General features: G+C 30.8%; 1 protein-coding gene across 1 annotated transcript in view; it reads right to left on the bottom strand.

The window, feature by feature from the left end:
* Nucleotides 1-20,869, bottom strand: part of LOC113394404 (uncharacterized) — a 118,355-nt gene extending 97,486 nt beyond the window's left edge. Inside the window, exons 1-2 of the mRNA XM_026631709.2 lie at nt 20,561-20,869; nt 6,940-7,423 (exon numbers count right to left, since the gene is read on the bottom strand). Coding sequence (XP_026487494.2) covers nt 6,940-7,423; nt 20,561-20,645 — 569 coding nt within the window. The 5' untranslated portion in view covers nt 20,646-20,869. The remainder of the gene's footprint in view (nt 1-6,939; nt 7,424-20,560) is intronic.
* Nucleotides 20,870-21,275: the final 406 nt, after the last annotated feature.

Consider the following 21,275-nt stretch of genomic DNA (forward strand, 5'->3'; position numbering starts at 1 on the left):
TTGGGGAACATAGAAAAAGAAATAGAGGGCTCTGTGTTTGCGCACACACATGTGCACTATATATCCTGGGTAATTAGCTGGTGTATGACCCCCGTGGCCTATATGCCAATTTAATATCTAAGGCGGAAGGCGACACTAAATGCCACAGGTTTCATAATATAGATAACAAATACATGATTATTAAAACCTTCCAAGAATATCACAAATAATATTTTAATAATGAGTATACGCTCCGGAACTACTCCAATCCCTAAAGCTTACGTCATTCAATTTATCGTTCGCCCTAAATACAATGATAACCCTTAACATGTATTTATACGTAATATAAAATTGTGGCGAGCCTTGTGTGACTCTACGTGAGATATTACATCAAAAATGTACTACCGATATTAAAATGCATCCATAGAAATCATTGATTCGATGTTCTACGATACATAATAACGTTTGTAAACAATTTGGTCGAATTTGGAGTTAAATCAAAAGTTCGCTGCAGCGATAAATCTTCGTTATATCGTCTAATCAAACTATTAAATCATACAGCGCTAAATAGCTTATACTTATTATAGTTTCCTCGCGACCAAAACGTCGTAAGCACCGGGAATATCATGGCATTTACGTTTTTTAATTAACGTAGTCTCGTTCCTATAGATTTAACAGATTTTAAGATGACGTTGTCTTTTTTATATCGTAGTGAAATCAAATTACATAAACATCGATCATTAATGAAATTAATTAACTCAGCAATAGCTTATTGTACTAGCTCTATTTATGAACTGCCACGTACTCGAGATGACCTTAAACTGTCCCATGGGATATTGGGTCTTTTAATTTGCCGAGATCATTAATATATTCCAATGTTACGATAAGGTAACTATTCAATCACAATGTTACGTTGCTACGTGTTCGTTACGTGCACAGAACAATACGATAAATATTTCCTTGACCTTTGTTTTGTATGACAATCAGAATATACAGGTTTTTGGGTAGGCGGTAAGTGGTCATCATAGACATTGGTGCCGTAAGAAATATTACATAAACATAAACATAATCAGCCTGTAAATTTCCCACTGCTGGGCTAAGGCCTCCTCTCCCGTTGAGGAGAAGGTATGGAGCATATTCCACCACGCTGCTCCAATGCGGGTTGGTGGAATACACATGTGGCAGAATTTCGTTGAAATTAGACACATGCAGGTTTCCTCACGATGTTTTCCTTCACCGCCGAGCACGAGATGAATTATAAACACAAATTAAGCACATGAAAATTCAGTGGTGCCTGCCTTGGTTTGAACCCGAAATCATCGGTTAAGATGCACGCGTTCTAACCACTGGGCCATCTCGGCTCTTAAATATTAACCATTCCTTAAAACACCAATGCGCCACCGACCTTTGGAACTTAGATGTTAAGTCCCTTGTGTCTGTCCCTTTAAACTGGAACACAACAATAATGAGTACTGCAGTTCGGCAGTAAATTATTTGACCCGTGGGCTTTCACAAAGCCGTACCACCAAGTGGCATACTCTTAAAACCAAAAATACCTACTAAAATATAATTCGAATCATAAGATAGGTTTAGGTTACGAATCAGTCGATATATTGTAATAATCAATACATACTGTGTTTATTATTTTAACTAGAATTATAATATCTTACAAATATATAGTTTCCTATCAGAAATATTTTTGAAGGTCAATGTTGTTTACACCTTTAAAAATGTGTCTTTGTATGTTACCCAAGTCAGATATTAATTTTAAGTGCTTAGTGATAAGTTGACGGTGTAACATTTCCAATAAATAAATTAAAAAAAAATATATATTGTGTTTATAAGATAAATTTGTTTTATTATTTGTATGCGTCATAAAAGACACGGTATTATTATATTAAGTGAAGACCTTTTACAGTTCAAATCTTAATTGTTTTTTACTTTTTAATTGCATATATTAGTTGTTGTCATGTCAAATAAACGACGTATTATTTCTCTCAATCTTGAATAGTTCTTTTTTCCATACGCTGAGACATTAAATTTAAAAATCACTCAGTCTATCACAGCCCATTGACTTTGTAAGCTTTAATTGTGTATAGTTTAATGAAATAATATACATCATACCCAATATACACATACCTGTCCTGAGGGCTTAGCCAAGTTGACATTCTAGAATCGTAATCGCTAATAGAAAACTAAACAAATGTATGGGCATGACGTCATCTCAACGCTAAGTCACGTGATCAAAACAAACGAATAGAAAAGTCGTAGACAAGTTGACAATCGTTTAAAGTGATAGAATTGAATATAATCGTTTCTACAACGATAATCGCTGTATATATGTCAAAGCATACCAAGTACGCTTATGTTTATGGATCGAAATAAGTACGAGTGGCACGATTTTATCATATTTCTAATAATAAATTAATCTTATTCAATTTTTATTTTTTGGCGTAAAAACAGGACAAGCATACAAAGTCATTTCGATATATATATTAGTAGCATTCGCTAAATAATATCGAAAATGTTAAACTAAAAGAGAAAAGTGTTATATTTAACGTATAACGCAAAACAAAACGTTAGAGCTATCGAAGAGATGCTTAATCAGAAAGAAATATCTAGACCACTCGAGTGAACCTTTTAACACTGTAATATTTTTTTCACTGAAACAACACAGAAGTAGTGGATAAAATGTTATTGCTTTAGGATTATTTATTACTGCATTCCCAGTAATTCTTATTTCTAGAATGTTCCAAGTTGATTTTCCCGCTCAATTCCGTTCGAACAACCTTGGATCGTCAAAAAAAGATGCTGCTGGTCCGCGATACTTTGACGAGAACCAAATTATAAATTATATCAAATTAAATTTACTTCATACGATGTAGTTGTTACAAATACATTTGAGACGTCACTTTACGAAATTAAACGTGACGATAATATCGTTTCGAAAGGTATTCCTTCGAGAGAACTGGGAAAAACTAACAAAAATGTACTGTTTGTTTCTTATTAAACAACAAATATACTTCAACGGTATCTGTAATTGCTCGTCTTTAAAATATGCTTTATGCGAGTAGATTTTTACAAGCACTTTGGAGTTATCATTTTACAGAATTATTTCAAACATAAAGCTACCACCGATTCGCAATGAAGATTCTACCGCGAATCAAATCAGTAGTACTGAGCCTGATCTTTGACTCTTAATCTCCAGCAACCACCAGTAATTTTTGGTATATCAATATTCATATTGTGAAAAGGTACCACGTTACGTTTGCCAAAACGACTCTACTTCCGAAGTCGTTGTCAATGGGATATCAATATATATGAATTATTTAAAGCTTAATTTATGGATATGCTCATGAAAACGATTCATAATATAATGCGTTTTAAGCGTTTATAGTTTAAAATATTATATGTTAATTTGAAGATTTTATAAAATACTTTAAAGAAGAATATACGGTTTGGTACGTTTTTGAGCGCCTTTTACGAGACTCCTGCTAAATATATGAATAGTAAAATAAATATTGTCTATTGTCTTACTCCAGGATTCCTTTCTTCTTGAGGTTTTGAGACAACTATGCTTCTCCAATGCGAGTTGAAGTTTACACAGTTTGGCAGTAATTCCCCAGACACAGGTAGCTTTTCTTACGGTTTTTTTTTTCATTGCCGAACATGAGAAGTAATTGACAACTTGCTTGCCTATTTGACAATTCCTGTTTGACAATCCCGCAATCTTCGTTTATAATACACCAGTGCAAGCCACTGGCTGAATATAATTATAATTTTTAAGTTTAGATTAGATTTTAAAAAAATCGAACATTAAGTCAAATGCTGAAATATTATGACTGAAGTAGGCCATACATATTAATATTTATAAACAATTGTAAAACAAAAACACATTAAACCGAATATTGTTTAGTATGTATGTATAATGTAGAATGATGTTAGCTTAATTTGAAAATATAATGCGAAATAATTAAAAATACCTGACAAAATATTATAAATGTTCAGTAATCCTAATTTATGCAAAAGGTCGCCTTTATTAAACCGTGGATGGAATATTTATTATTCATAACCAATATGGACATTGCCTCATGAGAATATTGAATGCGGAAATTCAGTGACCAGAACGCTATAAATGTGTTCCTATTTATAATATTACTAGCTGTAAATTAAGCTTTAGTATTTATTAAATAAATATATGCAACAATTCCATTTCAGCTCCGTGTCACCAGTCTAGGCGTTATTGAATGACAAACAAGAAACAAAAATGTATGCTATGTATATTTGTAAGATGTCGGAGGCGACAGACACGATGGCTCATTTTTCACGTATAGAATAGAAAATTTGAGAAAGTGTTGCCAATATTAAAAATATAGACAAATTTTGCATCAATTCTTCCTGCCAAATTCTATTATAATAAAATTATATCCCAAACAGAGTATGGTATTATTTTTTAGAGATAAGTTCAAGCAGAACAGACCAGCATAAACCTGAATTTGAGTTTCATACGCTCCGATTATAATTTTTCGTATATACATACATACATATTGGTTTTCTTGTTCGGGAGCCTTTTTGATCTCATATAAAATATATATATATTTATTGTTATTTTAAATAATACTGACAAAAAAATCAAGCATGCAATTAATTTTAAAAGCAACAAACCTAAAAATATTGTTTTAATTTTAACAAATAAATGACATGTCACAAGTGATACATAAATAAAAAAATTTAAGATCGTTTTTAACACATTAACCATGTTAAAAATGAATATCTACTAAGATACTATGAAAATAAATGGGCTCACGGAGCTTGCAAGACGCTCATAAAATCTTGATTTACAAGCCTAATACAACTTGGAATCAAATGATGTTTTAGATGAAAACAAAATAATTAATTTAACAAAACAAATACCAACCAGTTTAACCGAGATAATAAATTGGTTTTAATAATAGGATTGTATATAAATATTTCTTGTCTCAAATTTAGATTGTATAATACTTAGAAGAATGGTCGCCTCTGAATTTTTGTATATGTGTATCAACACACACACCCAAACACACCGCGTTTGTGGACGTCACTGAGTGTGTATGTAGGTATTGGTGTGCCCGTCTCGGTGGTCTGAATAGTGTGTCGTGTAACTTTATTTAGTCTTTCATATCTTAAATACAAATAATATTATTAAATAAAAACTAACAACTGGGATAATTTATCAATACTTACCAAAATTGTATAAAGCTGTTAATGGGTTCATAAGAGTCGTGTAAGATTAACGGCTTAAATGAAAGCTATATGAACCAAACTTGGAATCAAATTAAAGCAAAATATGATTCATTATACGAATAAAAAGATTAATGCGTTTTGTTTTTGAAACGATTTAAAATGTCAAAGAAAAAACTATTAGGAGAAATATTGGCAAAAGCGAAAATATGAAGCGAAAAATTATGAGATTGCATTGGACCACAAAATTTTTCATTTTAATTTGTTTTCAAAATTTTATTGAGAAACAATTGTTGATTATCTTAAATGGAACCGTGTACGCCCTACATGATTTATATTCAGAAATATTTGTACATATATTTTCTATTTCATATAGATACACTGCCAGATGGATAACCTGATGATCATAGGTGGTATAAACCATTCCTCAATTCACCAAAGCGTGTGCCTGTAGTTACACTAGTTACACTGGCTCAAACCGGAACACAACAATACAAAGTTTTCCTGTTTGGCGATAAAATATATGATGAGTGGGTGGTACCTATTCAGCTTGCACAAAATCTTACCACTGAGTAAATGCCTAGCTACCGTCTCTAAACGATTCATAGGGAAAGTTGATAACAAGGGGACCAATTAATTTATTGTTAGATTCAATTTATAAATCGTATTCTCGTTAAAGCTGAAGTATGCCATTATAGTCTTACGAGTACATACAAACAATTCGATCGAATCGAATGTCGAAACTCAATTAGCCTCGTTTCATTTAACGGAACGTAACGTTAGTGAAGGTATTTCGGAATTCAAAGGGCTGGATTAACCGTTACGAGCGTTATGAGCCGAGATGGCCCAGTGGTTAGAACGCGTGCATCTTAACCGATGATTTCGGGTTCAAACACAGGCAGGCACCACTGAATTTACATGTGCTTAATTTCTTTATAATTCATCTCGTGCTCGGCGGTGAAGGAAAACATCGTGAGGAAACCTGCATGTGTCTAATTTCAACGAAATTCTGCCATATGTGTATTCCACCAACCCGCATTGGAGCAGCGTGGTGGAATATGCTCCATACCTTCTCCTCAACGGGAGAAGAGGCCTTAGCCCAGCAGTGGGAAATTTACAGGCTGATTATGTTTATATGTAACCGTTACGAACAATGTAAAGTTAGCGACTCATTAACTTTTAAAAACGCGACTGTTTAAAAATAGAAGTTTCTTTTTTATTGTCAATGAAAATATGGAAGGTTACTTAAAATAAATTTTATGTTATTACATTACAAAGTCAAAACCCCACCAATGCTCAACACCTAGGTAAAATTTTCCTCTCCTATTAAAAATCTTTAAAACCTATATAGGTCTTGTTCATAAGGGCTCCTCTTCTTTTGAGGAGAAGGTTTAGACCATATACCACCAGAAAGTTCCAATGTATGTAGCCTTTTCAGTCGACACAAGTAATCCTTACGATGTTTTCCTTCACCGCCACGCACGAGGAGAATTATGAAAATAAACTTAAGCCCACATCTTCTCACGATTCACGTGTTCCACGTGATTTACCACTGAACCATTACGACCAATAAATTAAAGTAATTTTCTATAACCGCTAATCTACGATTATCTACATTTTTAACTGTTACGCTTAGTCATTCACCTGTTACTATGATAAACAAATTATTTTTCATTGTAAGATTTATTGTTTTGTTAAATTAGGTAAGATGACACGTATATTATTTTAGCAATAACTTACCGATAACTCAGTGGAGCTCGCAGATTTATAGACGAAATTCTAGAGACGGGCTGCCTGCGCTTGTCTCCTTCGTGCCAGCTCGCGTAACTTCGCGCGTACGTCACAACACCGCACCCCTCACTCGAATTCAAAAACTCAACTGTCATATCTACATTGTCGAAAGTATCGTTCAACCAGCTATCATTTAAAAACTTAGAATCAAACTCAAACGAACTATTTACATTGGCGGTAACATTTTCAAATATGGAATGGTTTGTCAATTCGTATACGCCATTGTGTTTTGGACTAGAATAAATGTAAACTCGATCGAGTTCCGAATCGTTTTCGGTTCTTATCGAACTCGCACGCGTTTTTGTTTCGTTCGAGATGCGATGGTAGTCGTCGGCGGAGGTATACCACGCTTCGAGGATCGCTATATGCGTGTCCAGTTCCCGGCAAGTCAGTCGGAACTCGTAGTCGTGACATCGCTGCTCCTCAACAATTTCTGGAACAAATAGTAGAAATTATCATTAAAATATAAACATAAAAACACTGTTATACGAAAACTTATTTTAAATATTCGAGTATTTACTATCATAAACGTAGTTTCATAGCTGAAACAAAATATTGTTTCACGAGGAATTGTTATTTGATGCATTTACTTCATCATGATTTATTTTTAACAATCTACGCCAGTAGAGATACTCCGTCTGAACATACTCGAACCCACAGAACACGGTCGTTAAATGTCAGAAAGTGATATGTGAAAATGTGTATAATATAATTATAGTACGTAAAGGAAGACACCGAAGACACGTTGGATACATTGTGAATAGGTATAAATATATCTTACTAACCAATTTTGGTATTAAGATTAATTAATTTATTTTTACTAACACTATATGGATCTATGTAAATTATGGTCTGAAATAAATGATTTATTATTATTATTATAAATGGCGACTACATAAAAAAAAGATAATAGCATATCACCGTAAGTTCGTTTTCAGCGTTTCACGATTGAGATACGAAGCATGTACAAATTACTCTTAAACGAATAATGTAATGAGATATTCCTAATCGAATCTTAACCGAAGATTACGGGTTCAAATTTTGCTGCCTCAAATGTGTCGGAAACGTGTGAAACATGCATGTGTCGAATCATAATCTGCTCACATGTGGATTCACCAATCCGCATAACAGCAGCGTGGTGAAATAAGATCCGTACCTTCTCCTCCTAAAGGAGAGCTGCTACCTGACTGTTAGTTTAATTAATATTACTTAACCGTAAAAAGTATAAAATAGCCAAATTATAGTATTTCTGTACCAAATGCAACCATTAACCTATCAACAGGTTAATTTTATTTCAATATAACACAGCATTAATCGTTAATACACTTTGAACCGTATCGTAGAGCTATTAGGTACAGTTTCAATTGAACCTTTCTAAGACATTAATTCACGTTACAGCCATAGAATATTTATGATCGTGTGACTTATAATACGAACTCTGCGCGCAATTTTACTCGGATGTAAGATAAAATATTACAAAAGTATATCTTCTATTTTATTTTAAATTATTACGAATTAAAACGATTAAATAAATAGGTTTATGTTAATTTTTATAACCAGGTCACAATTATTTATATTGAAAATATTTGTATTTTACAAATACTATTTCCTTAGTACATGAAGGTTTTTTTTAAATGTGTTTTAAGTCAAAAAAGTGTGCTCTATAATAAAAATAATGGAAAACATTAACTACTGAGTTTCTCGCCGGTTCTTCACGGTAGAACTAGATTAATTTAACACTGTAACATGACAATTCAAAAGTGCTTTTATGAGGCGAATTAAAAAAAATAAAATCTATGATCTCTATGATCTATGGATCTGTATAATTTGCTATATATTTACAAGATTTAAATTCTAATCGTTTAATCCTGTCTTATTACTTCCATTTGTGAAAGAGTTTATTTTTCGCTCGGCGAATCAGAATTCCGAATTCAATTCAAGGGAAATGCTGCTAGCATTCTTGCCACCATTCCACGTAATCTTGACTTGTACATTGGTTATTTTTAATTTCAACCAAGTTGTATTTAATGAATTTGTGAGTGAAAACAATTACTGCTTTAGTGATAATAAATTAACCGTATTTAACAGGTTCGTATCCTAGACTAGAATATCAGATATCATTACGATCGATACAGTAATTTAATCGTTATGAGGTAACAAGCAAACGTATACAGTTACTTTCGCATTTATGAATTCCGATAGTTTGATCAAAGTTTGACATTTAGCGACAGATAATTAAATAACAGATAACATATACTTATTCAATTTTAACTTATTAAGTAATTTAACACAAACTAACAAAATGTAAGCTAATGCGGTTTATATTTTTTAGTTAGTATTTTATAGCGATATCTCAGTGTATTCTTGTTTTTATAGTAATTGGTGCGTATCATAAAAATGGCTGACCCGTTTTTACTCTCTTGATACGCAGTTTAATATTCGGATATGATCACAGATAAGATTTATAGGTTATAAATCTATAGTAGGTATATCCGATGAGAGAGTGAGACAAAACATGTTTCTACGCAAATTATATTAATTACGAATATTATAATTAACGATCAATATTATTTGTCTCGTTCATATTATATCATATTATATTATTTAAGAAATAAACTAAATAGATGCTTTTATTTAAATTGTACTACCCGCCCTTGGGCGATTTGCAGAGTGTCCTTTACCAGGAATAAAAATACAATAATAATAAAAAAATGGCGAACAGTTATTATGGTATTAGACAAATTTACATAAAAAAAAATAATTACAAAAACTGCAATGACTGAAATTTTAATACAAGAACATAATTTTTTTATACTAAATTGCATCCAAAAATTATTTAAACTTGTTAAATAAATAAATGAACAAACACAATTTTAATTAAAAAGTGAACGCATTTACGTTAAGAATAAAAATATTGTCATGTAAGAAAAAATTACTATGAAGATTTAATTTTTATTTTTTTAAATATTTTCATGATATTTTTAAAAATGACATTTTGGTCCCGCCTTCCTACTTATGTTCAAAATGCGAATGTGTATATGTTGTTTTTTTTCACGTATAATTACTGAACCTGACTTTTGCATAAAGATTAAGTTATTTAATATTAAATATCATTTTGGTCCGCCTTTATTACAACACCGTCTCGATTTAGTCGCTTTTTTTTCGTTGCATCCTAAACAAATTAAGTGAATTACGGAAATAATTAGAAGTAATCCGTTCTGTTATGGCAGATTTAGCAGGAAACCATGTTTCTGATGCTATTTTTTTTACTTGTTCAAAATTCGTTTCGCGTTTGTTTATTTTTTACTTAATATGCATCTTTGCCAGGCTATGGTCACAGACACGAAAAAAAAAAACGAAAAAGTATTCGGTACATGTATCCGATATTTGTTACTCTATTTAGACTTGACATCAAGTATGTAACTCGAAATAAAACTTTAAGAGAATTAAACCCCTGTACTATAAAAAGCGATTGGCCATTGCTTCCAAACGTTAGCCTATTTCCAGTTACAATCATTGCTCCAATGATATCAAACATGTAGAGCGCTCGTCCGTATAGCAGACTAATGCAATTTAACCGAACACTGCCAAATGCGCACTGCATCAACCCCATATATAATCTCTCTGTCACACCCACGCGAAATGTGCAGTTTGTCCCATTTTCGCGTGTTCTCACCCCTTACGCGTCTAATTTTGATCAAGCGTTACTATAGCAACGGCCCAAAACAACGCCATTACCTACCAATCCAGTAACAATTGACCTTCCTAGTTCCAGTACATCGATGGTCCTCGCTAAAATTAAGAAGAAATTGCACATAATTGGAGATCAATTAATGTTGGTCCAATTTTAGTCGGTCTTGGGAGCTAGAAGCTTCTTGATTGCTGCAAATTAAACGTTAAATAGACGGACTAAAGAGCAATTTTCTTTTAATTAATGACTTTAGAAAGGGGCAGGTTGCCCCAAGTTTTCGGGAAATTTGTTCTACTTTCCATCGAACATTTTTATTAAATGGCGATTTTATAAGGGATTAAGTACTGCTTTTTTGTGTACTTTAACGAAAACTCTTAATAATACTTAAAATATTTACATAATAATTAAGCCTAATTAAAAAAATGTAAGCGTACATACACATCGCCATCAAACACTACATTTACAGAAGAAAAAAAGCACGTTCCAACATTCACAGACGTCATCAGACAAATTGGTTCGTTTTCCCCTGCTTTAAAATGGGGATAAAAGTGAAAAATATAAAGTGTTCGCAGCACCAAATATCACGGCTATGAAGACATTTGTCAACTGCACTTCACATACAATAGACACAGAACCTTCACATTGAAGTTTTAAAGGGAGTGTGTGAGTCGTGAAAATCAATTCTACGTACAACAAAACATAAGCTGTATTGAGAGGGGTGGGACCCCAGACAAGGGCGAAGATGCAATGTTAGATGATTGACTATTTCCATTGATCTATGGCATAAAAAATATGAAAAAAAATCTATGACTTATTTTTAATCTATACAAATATTAAAATTTAATCTGTAAAATTGTCAGTCTCGTGAACAAGACATTCGTAGATAATGTCGAAATATCGAGCTCCACCAAATAAAAATAAAAAACATGATAAATATCCCGTTTTAATACTGTTAGTAATTTTGTTTTGTATTTGGAATTTATATAAATTAAAAAAATATAATATTAACACATTATACTTCAATCAATCCGTAAACTTGCTAATATGAATATTATAAAATGATAATCTAAGCATAAAAAATATTTATAAACGTAAATAAACACAAGACCAAAAATATAAAACGAAATGTTTTGATACAAGCTACAAAAAGACATATGCCACTAACCAGTTTAAACAGTTTATACCTTTTTAGAAATAAACGAACATAAAACATCACACATCGCTGGCTTCGAACATTTTAAGTAATAAAATAAGTGCTAAACGATTATTATACATATTTCGTTTATTAAATACAAAAATAGATGCCGTATCGTCTTAAACCTTGGACACATAGCACAGAATATGACACACTTCCTTAAAATCCCGATAAGCACGAACTTTTACTTGTCGAAATTTAAGTATCCGAAAGGTTCATAGAACGACCTACATTACTCGTTACATTTTATAAAAAAGTATTTTTTTATCTGTTTACGCAAAAAAAACAGGTCAAAGGTACTTTAACATTAAAATCCTAAAAGAAAGAGGGTTTAGTACGTCTTTTGCATATACATTTAAAATAATGCATAAGGTTCAAAAAACGTTAAAACAATATTATTATTATAAGTCACCTTTGTTATTTTTAAATAACTCCTAAATGCGTCTCCATTTCACAACAATCGTCTGATAAATCTTTCATTTTTTCTGTTTTATTTCAAACGACATTTAAAGCTTAAAACAACATAAATCTACTGAATATGTTTTAGTATTGCATTATTAAGGTCGGTGTAGACCGATTTACAGCAGCAGTTTGTATTAAATATTCAATGAATATCTTCATAGCACGGCGCTTCGAAAAGGTTTTTGTAAAGGTAGAAAATATTCAGTTCAAACTATAAATAAAAATGAACTCAGAAATAATCTTGTAAGAATATTTTATCTGTGAACGTTTGAACAAGTGAAAGTCAATAAAAAATAAACAAATCTCTAATTATTTTATGTTATTTTAATGTACTACTAATAAGAACCTTTATTTTTTTATTTACATCGTGATAAATTCATTTAAGGTAATCATTATACCATAGATCGAAACGACTTTTTTATACAACGTTTTGCAAATTAAAAATAGATAATTTAAAGAGTAACTCAATTGATTTTTCTTGTTCAACAAAACTGCCTCGATGTCGTTCCCCAAATAATCACATAGACATTTATGCAACTCAATGTTTTAATAACAGTAAAAAATTATATAAGGGCAATTACAACAGTGATCGACCAAGAGGATTTTATGAGCAAATAGTTTTCTACAAATATTTTTTATGGCAATTTGTAATTTAGAATCAAGTACACTATAATCATAATAATCAATGCATCTTTAACAAAGAAAAAGGTATTTAATACTAAGAATTTCAATTTTTTTTTTTTTTTGCTTTGACGTAAAAGGCTAAACACAGACAACATTATTATTTAACTCCTCGTGATTAATGAATCTCAAACCAAATATTTTAAACTCCGAAAATAATTGTCACAAAATAAACATAACGACAACTAAAAGAACTTCGCTACAAATACAAGTATAAATAAAAAATAATTAAGGTCTGTATTTTATTATAAAGCTCTCTGTTTTTAAACTCATAGATTTAGCGATCACCAACAGCACGTTCGTGTGTGCACAGCTCTGCAGCGGCCATGATTAATGGATTCCCTTGTCTCCATTTGAGGTTGAAGAAAAATTTATTCCTGATCTCGTTAGTTTTGCTCGTTTAAAATGCAATTAAACTTCATAAAATCTGAAGTGTTGAGATTGATGATCTTTATACATTTTTTAATTATATTAGAATTCAAATTGGAATAGACAATCGGAATCATTATGACTTTCCTTATACGTAAAGTGTTTTTTAGCAGCCTGTTACTATTATTTATTCATAATGAGGAGAGATTTCGGAAATAGTAACCGCAGTCCATAGACATTAACAAAATAGGAAGTAAGAACCATGTCGTCAGCTATAAACGCATCGTTAACCTTGGGATTTAAGATGTCGTGTCCCAAATCCTTCTGAATTATAATGCAACACAGACGAAAACATATCAATACGACATACTGTTATTTGGCGGTAGATAATGGCTAAATTAAGCCCTAATAATAAATTTCCAAAAGATTACTATAGCTGAATAATACTATATACAAAATAGATTATATTATTTAACATCCAAAACTATTGTCGTTGCAGTTCGCAGCTTTAAATATTTAGGTCGGACGTTAAAATAAATCTGGGAGACGAGTTTTTGTTTTATTTATGTTGAGGAAGATTAATTAATTTTGTAGTAATTGTATATTACATTTTAAACAAAATTCATAAAATGAAATCGACTCCGTAGTTTCGGAATCTTTTAAGAATCATTATGCCTTTATGAATAATGCATTCAAGCTACTCTAGCAGATCGAGCGCCCTGTAACTTCTCAAGATGTCACATATTATATTACTTTAATTAAAAAAGAACTTAAAATTTATTACATTTAAAGTTGATATTATATTTTATCGAAGGGACATATGACCCATTCTCTCGGTACGAAATGTAGATTAAAACAAAAATTCAAATATAATATAAAATATCGAAGATACTACGCTATTCAAATAATTATTTTTTCAGATAATTCACTCATTACTTTAAACCATTTATTCCATGAATTTACAATAATAAATATCAACTACGTGATTGCCGATGAGCGACGAATTTTTTTCCAAAACATTTCAGTTGCAAGATTTGACTTACACGTAATAAAAAATTAAGTTACATCAAAGTACTTGTATTATTGTTTGGATTACAGTCATGTACATACTTGGTGGTAGGATTTTAGCCTGTCAGGGTAGGTACCACCCACTCAGCTCTACTTAGTATTGTTGTGTGCCGATCGGAACGGTGAGTGGAGCCAATGTAACTACAAACACAAGGGAGATTACCAGTTCCCAATATAATAATTAATATTTCTTAAAGTAACAATGTTTACGATTAATGGTGACCACTTACCATTATAAGGGCGATTTCCCTAGTTAAATTACATTAAATATATATATATATATATATATATATATATATGTAATGACTGTGTAGTACCTAAAAAGATAGGGTTACAAAGCCGTACCACCAAGTAATTACATCAATAGTGGAATTAAACACATTTCAATTAATACTTTCTTGCTTTCGTTCTTGTTTCAGTTATTGTTATGAAACAGCGTTATGTAATAACTTATAAATATCCGTCAAGACTTACACAACATACATGAAACCTTTTTACATAAATTACGTTGCACTTAAATAGAAGAAAAGCCGTTATGGTCCAGTGGTTAGAAGACTGAAGACATGAATCTTAACCGATGATTCCGAGTTCATATCCTTAAATTAATACATAATTTTCAATTCGTCTCGTAATTTGCCACGCGTATTGGAGCAGCTTAATGAACTAAGCTCCAAGCATTCTCCTCAAGAGAAGTCTTAGTCGAGAATTGCACTGCGATTTCAATATTAATCATTTATTTAATAGGGTACAAAATACATATTTTACAAAAAAATTAAGTCAATATTCTATCAAAAATTGACTTCATAACAATATCAATATGACAGAAACAAAGTCTCTTATTTGAAGATTTTAAAGTCGAAAGTCAAAATCTTTATTTAATATAAAAGCATTACACTTACCTTCTTATTGCTCGTCAAAAATCTACTGCCTACTCTATTCCAACTATAAGAGGAGAAAAGTCAAATAAACAACATTTGACAGCAAATTAACGCGACATCATTGGTCGAAAGATTGATTAATCTATGATATTCTCTATGAATTTTCGAAATAATGGCGTTTTGAGCTGTTGTTAAACTGTTATCGGAATTTTGGAAGTAAAATTAAAGTGGAAATAAGTATTTAAGTGTAATTGTGTTATATTATAAATAATAATATATTAATCATAAACTCTTAGTAGTGCACAATATGCATGAAATACGCAAATGTAAAGTTTGTTTATATTTTTTCCTACTTCCATTGGAATAGACTATTATAATTTATAATTTAAAAGACACGCATAGAAGTTATGTTATCCATAATACGTCTGTTATAAATTTATGAATAAAAAATAATTTAAAAAATAATAACTTCCTTTTTTAGTTTTACAATCTGTTGAGATTAAACTTTTCACAAAATTTAACTTATATTAACAATATAGGGACATGTGACGTATCAGTTAAACAGTTGCCAACGATTCAGCCTAGTCTCGTTCTATTTTACTAATAGCTAGGAATGTTCAGGAGTTATTAGTACATTTGTCAAACTTTTTTTATCATTTAGTTTACATATTGTTCATATATTAGTTAACAATAACCACACTACTAAATTAATCTATTATAAGTTGTTTTATATATCGTCTATATTAAAAAGTTGAATAGTTTGTTTGTTTGCTTTTATATCTGGATGTAACTGACCAAATTGAAAACATTTTGCCCTCGACATCTATCCATTGTGAAAGATATGATACTGCGACTCATGGAGCAGTAACGTTGAAGAAATAAATCACCTAGAACAACTAGTTAATATTGTAACGTTACAAGTTACAAGATCATTTTCATCGGCATATATTACAATATACCGTCGACAAAAAAAAAATGTTTTTTTTTTATAGTCAATCTGTATAAGAAATAAAAAATGTTTTATACACGTCTATAATCCAAAAAAATCTTATATATATGTGTTAAGTACCATTAACAGATTCACTGTAAATTTAGTTTTATAACATGTATAACAATTAACAAGACGATATCACGTTCAGAATATTTGAGGAAGTTGTTAATAATAAAATGTATTATTAAAAAATGATTAGATCATAATTAGAAATCACCGAAAACCAGTAATTATAAAACCATTTGATTATAATCATCATATCAAGAACTAAAGATTATAATTGGATATTTAAAATTGAACCAACGATGGGTTAATTAAACTATTATAGATGACGCAAGAAACCAGTCCAATAAGGAGAGTGTAAAGATAAATTGTCCCACTTTTGGGCTAAGTTCGAGGAGGAGATTTAGGATTTATTCATAAATACACATAATATGAACAAGTTACCTAACGATTGAGATCAACCTTTGGAGATAGATGTTGTATATCACTGCAACTACACGCGATAATTTATCTTTCCTTTTTAAAATATGCGATGGTAAGTCAGTGAAATTATAAAAACACCGCTAGCACACTTTTTTATATATATAAGGCGGACGGGTCACCCGATAGTAAGTGGTCACCACCGCCCATAGGCATTGGTGCTGTATGAAATATTAACTATGATGTTATCCCCCTCGAGCCTATATTTACTATAATTTTCATTTTTTAATATACGCATTGAAACTTTAAAAATTAAAATAATATCGAAAATTATTGTGCATTTTTGATAAAAAAATATTTAAGTCGTCACGTGCTTCCGTTAGAAACATTAACCATTCCGTAATCCTAATTCACTACCAAACTTGGGAGCTAAGATGTTATGTCCCTTGTGCCTGCAGTTAAACTGACTCAATCATCCTTCGAACAGGAACACAACAATATTTAGTATTTTTGTGTGTTCCTTTGCTGTTCGGCAGCCTTATATCTTATGAGTGGATAATACCTACCAAGACTGGCTTGCACAAAGTCCTGAAGTCCAAGAAAAACTAGTTTAACTTAGTGTGATAAACTATAATTATTTTTCTAATTACAAGCGGTCTGTGTATTCGTTGTATCTAAGCAGACTTTACTTACTTTTACTAAGTATTACTAACAATAATACAACTGGATTAGTATAAACTTTGTAACATAATACGTTCGATCTAATTTCAAATAGACAGGTTTTGTCATAAATCAAAACGAAACAGACTTCAAGTAACTCTTACAATCAATATTAAATCGTAATTTTATGTGATTAAATTAAAAGTTACCACATGTTTGGAGTGTAGATTCTGCACTGCGAATATCCGGAAAAAAACCATAGTAACTCTATTCCACGAATTAATTTATATACAATTATTGTATAATCTGAAAATCAACGAATACTATTTCCAAATTTTTAAAATATATCATTATAATATATTTTATTCAGTATTAAGAATTATTTATCAATGTTTTATTTTAATAAAAGATTCAATAAAAATCAAAATCGTCATTTTTCAGAGTTGAATTAAAAGTAAGGCTATCACTGGTTCGGAAAGTAGGTTTTAATTACAGAAAATTCCAATAAAGTACAATTAAATTTTATCTATCCTGCCTGGAAATCAACGAATACTACTTTCACGGTTTTTTATCATGAATATAATATTTTATTGAGTAGAAGATAATAATTTAGAGCTACATTAACAAAGCTAATGTATTTGAGAGAATTTAATAATTCATCTCGTAAGAATACTCGTCGGTGTATCATGTATCCATAACAAAACCGAAAAATAATATTACCTTTGTAATAATATCACTTCAAAGAAAAATTTACGACTTGTGCCAAGAGAGATGTGCTAAAGAGGCTAATGACTTTCGGTCAAACGTCGAAACGTCGAATCGTATTCAAACTTTTCCCGGTCCGCTTGTGAAATACATCTATCACTGTTCTTCAAAATGATAATGCTTCAACGACATTTTTTTAAGGAGGTCAGAAGTTCAATGTGTTGGTTTTATCATGATCGATTTCAACTAGTTTTTTTATTGAAAATTAACTACTGAACTTTATTGGAACTAAATTTCAAGATCGAATTCACGTTTAACGTAATGTTTCTAAAAATTATACATGCTTATATCGTGGGTACCTAATTGGAGGTGTATTTTAAATTATTTTATAAATTAAGAATAACAAATAATGTAATGTTTATAATAAGCGCATTAAATATCTTAGAGTACTCCACTTTTACTAGTAGACTTTACGTTAACTTGTCCTGTGACTTAATCCGTATGAAATAAGATCTATCAGTAAGCTTATACTTCTTCTTCTTCGTCTTACCTATAAATATATTTAATCTATGGTTTTACAACTCTATTAATCAAAGCGAATTTTGTTTCATTTAACATGAGAAACTTTTTTAAAATGTGCAACATATATTATTATTTATTAAATACAAAATAATATTAAAATTATTAAATAAAAATACATAATAGAAAAGTAATTGAAAACAAGACATCCAGTCCACACATCTGTGATATAACTATTGTAGTTCGACACAAAAGGGCCCTTGTATTTTTTATTCTATTTAAACGCAACTAAATCAAATGCTTTTTTATGCAAACATTTATAGATCTTTAATATATTGCGAATAAGAGCCAAAATAGCACGTTTTTTGATTCGCAGCTTAGTACGTTCATAAAAAAAAATTGCGTCCCGTCGACAAATTGAAAGTGTGCCACGATGAATGTTAGATGAATATTGTTCATTCGTCGGCGTATGATATTTAAAAACAGACTAACTTTTTCATATGGATTGGAATTCCTTTTGGGTTTAGGGATTATATTATGATGATTATTTTCTGTGGAAATTTTAAATGATTATTCTGGAAAAACTGGGCCTTAATAAAATGACAGAATATGTTTAGTAATAGGCTAATAGGGTTCCAATATATGCCTACAGAACCAAAAAATGCTCGTTATTAAAAATTTCGTTTAAGTCTTTTATAATATTAAACGAATATTTACTTTGCATGCAGAAAATATTACAACTGCTGAAATAAAAGTCAATGAAATTGAGTTGATTTCAATAATCCTTTGTTTTCAAGATATGCGAGGCAGAGAAATGTTTCTGATCATAATTATGTATTATACAAACATAAAAAAATCAGTCCTTCAGATCGAACTTCAGCAATTCTTTAAAATGATCCAACTGCGTAGGGTAGTACCGCACAAGTGGTTGCATAAAAGCACAGAGACTGAGGAAATAAAGTATACAGGTGCACTCTCATAGTCCAGACGACTGCGATCATTTATTGGCCCCACCCTGCTCGTGAGCCCTTATGATATGCACCTGGAAAAGCTATCCACTAGACCAACAAAAAAGGTTACCCTAAAAAATTTGTTCTTGGAATTATGAAACATTTTTTTTTAAATAAAATTGGCAAAAGTGTATAAGTAAGAATTTAAATTAACGATCTTCTGCGATTTTTCAAATATATATTTCACGTTATATTGTTAAAACTCATGTGCAAAACTGGTTTAATTTAACATATTCATCGATCAATCTTTTACGGTTGTATTTGTAATTAAACATCCGTTGAACATTATCGTCATACAAGTCACGTGTATATGTTTTTAATATAACTTTCATGATATTTAAATAGATTGTAAGGAATTTATATTTTAACATGCAATGATTTCTTATATAACTTAAATATTAAAAATAAAACTTACAAAATATAAATATTTCAATTAATCACATTTCTAGCAGAAAATCGGGATTAATGTAATACTCTAATAACAGAACTGTTTCTATTTGATACAAAAACTGTATTTGGGAATCATTTGCAATGTTCAATCCTACGATTAGGATACATTACCTATATTGCAGTTCATGTTCAACTCGTGAGGATTATTTATAAAATAATCCTATTGCTTTTTTTCTGAATAACTGGCCCTGAAACCGTGCCTTTTTAGCAGCAGTTACATAAATCGTCGAAATGGGGGTTAAATAAATCGTCTGAAATGTTTAGTTTATTTAGTTTTAGTAATAAGAACACTTTATATAAAGCATAATGCTAAGAGCCAAACAATTACATTAAAATTTAAATTATTTTAAAAACATAATATGATGGTTTAATATTTTGCTTAAATAAAAATTATGAAGTCAAGATATGTTTACCAAATAAAAAGCCTTCGCTTAAAACGATCATTACATAATGTTAACTTGTATTTACCTATAAGTCCTCGGGCTCCACAAATGAAAAAAGCCAAGCACATCAATCCTCCAAGCACATATCGCGTTCGAAACGCCTTCACCATTTTTCTAAACTCACATCCTTCAAAAACATTTTTCACCAAAACTAAGCCGAAACTTTAAGCCGGGAATACCTTGAGCTGCATATTAATTACAAACAACATTGTTATCCCATTATCAACCAAGAAACGGGTCATTGACCCTTCATGGTATTTTTTAACCTGTAATTGGATTTAAGGTTAACGTAAACGAATACGCGCGTATAATATGCGTAAGAGAGAAACACACCCTCCCCGTTTGAGAGCTGGCGCTATACTAAACTTGAATTGTAATGTCAAACAAGCTCCATGCGAAAAGCGAGATCGTAGTCCACGTAGCGGCGTAGCGTTTTGGGAAAATCCGACACACATCGATCGATATTACATTACAAATTAAAAATTATATCTTAATATTATGATCACTACATAAATACAGATAGTCGGAAATACATATTTATTTAAGAACTATTATCATTGAAACGCTTAATATATATATGTATATATTATTATATTAAGCATATAAATATGTGTATAATATGTTTACTATTATTTAAAAGATATGGTTATGCGGTACGATTTACTTTTAACACTGATATACTTTTGACAATTTTATTAGCTTATCAGTATACGGAGAAACAATGTAAAAATCGTAATTTC

The sequence above is a fragment of the Vanessa tameamea genome, chromosome 4, assembly GCF_037043105.1.
Source record: "Vanessa tameamea isolate UH-Manoa-2023 chromosome 4, ilVanTame1 primary haplotype, whole genome shotgun sequence".
Classification (NCBI taxonomy): Eukaryota; Metazoa; Arthropoda; class Insecta; order Lepidoptera; family Nymphalidae; genus Vanessa; species Vanessa tameamea.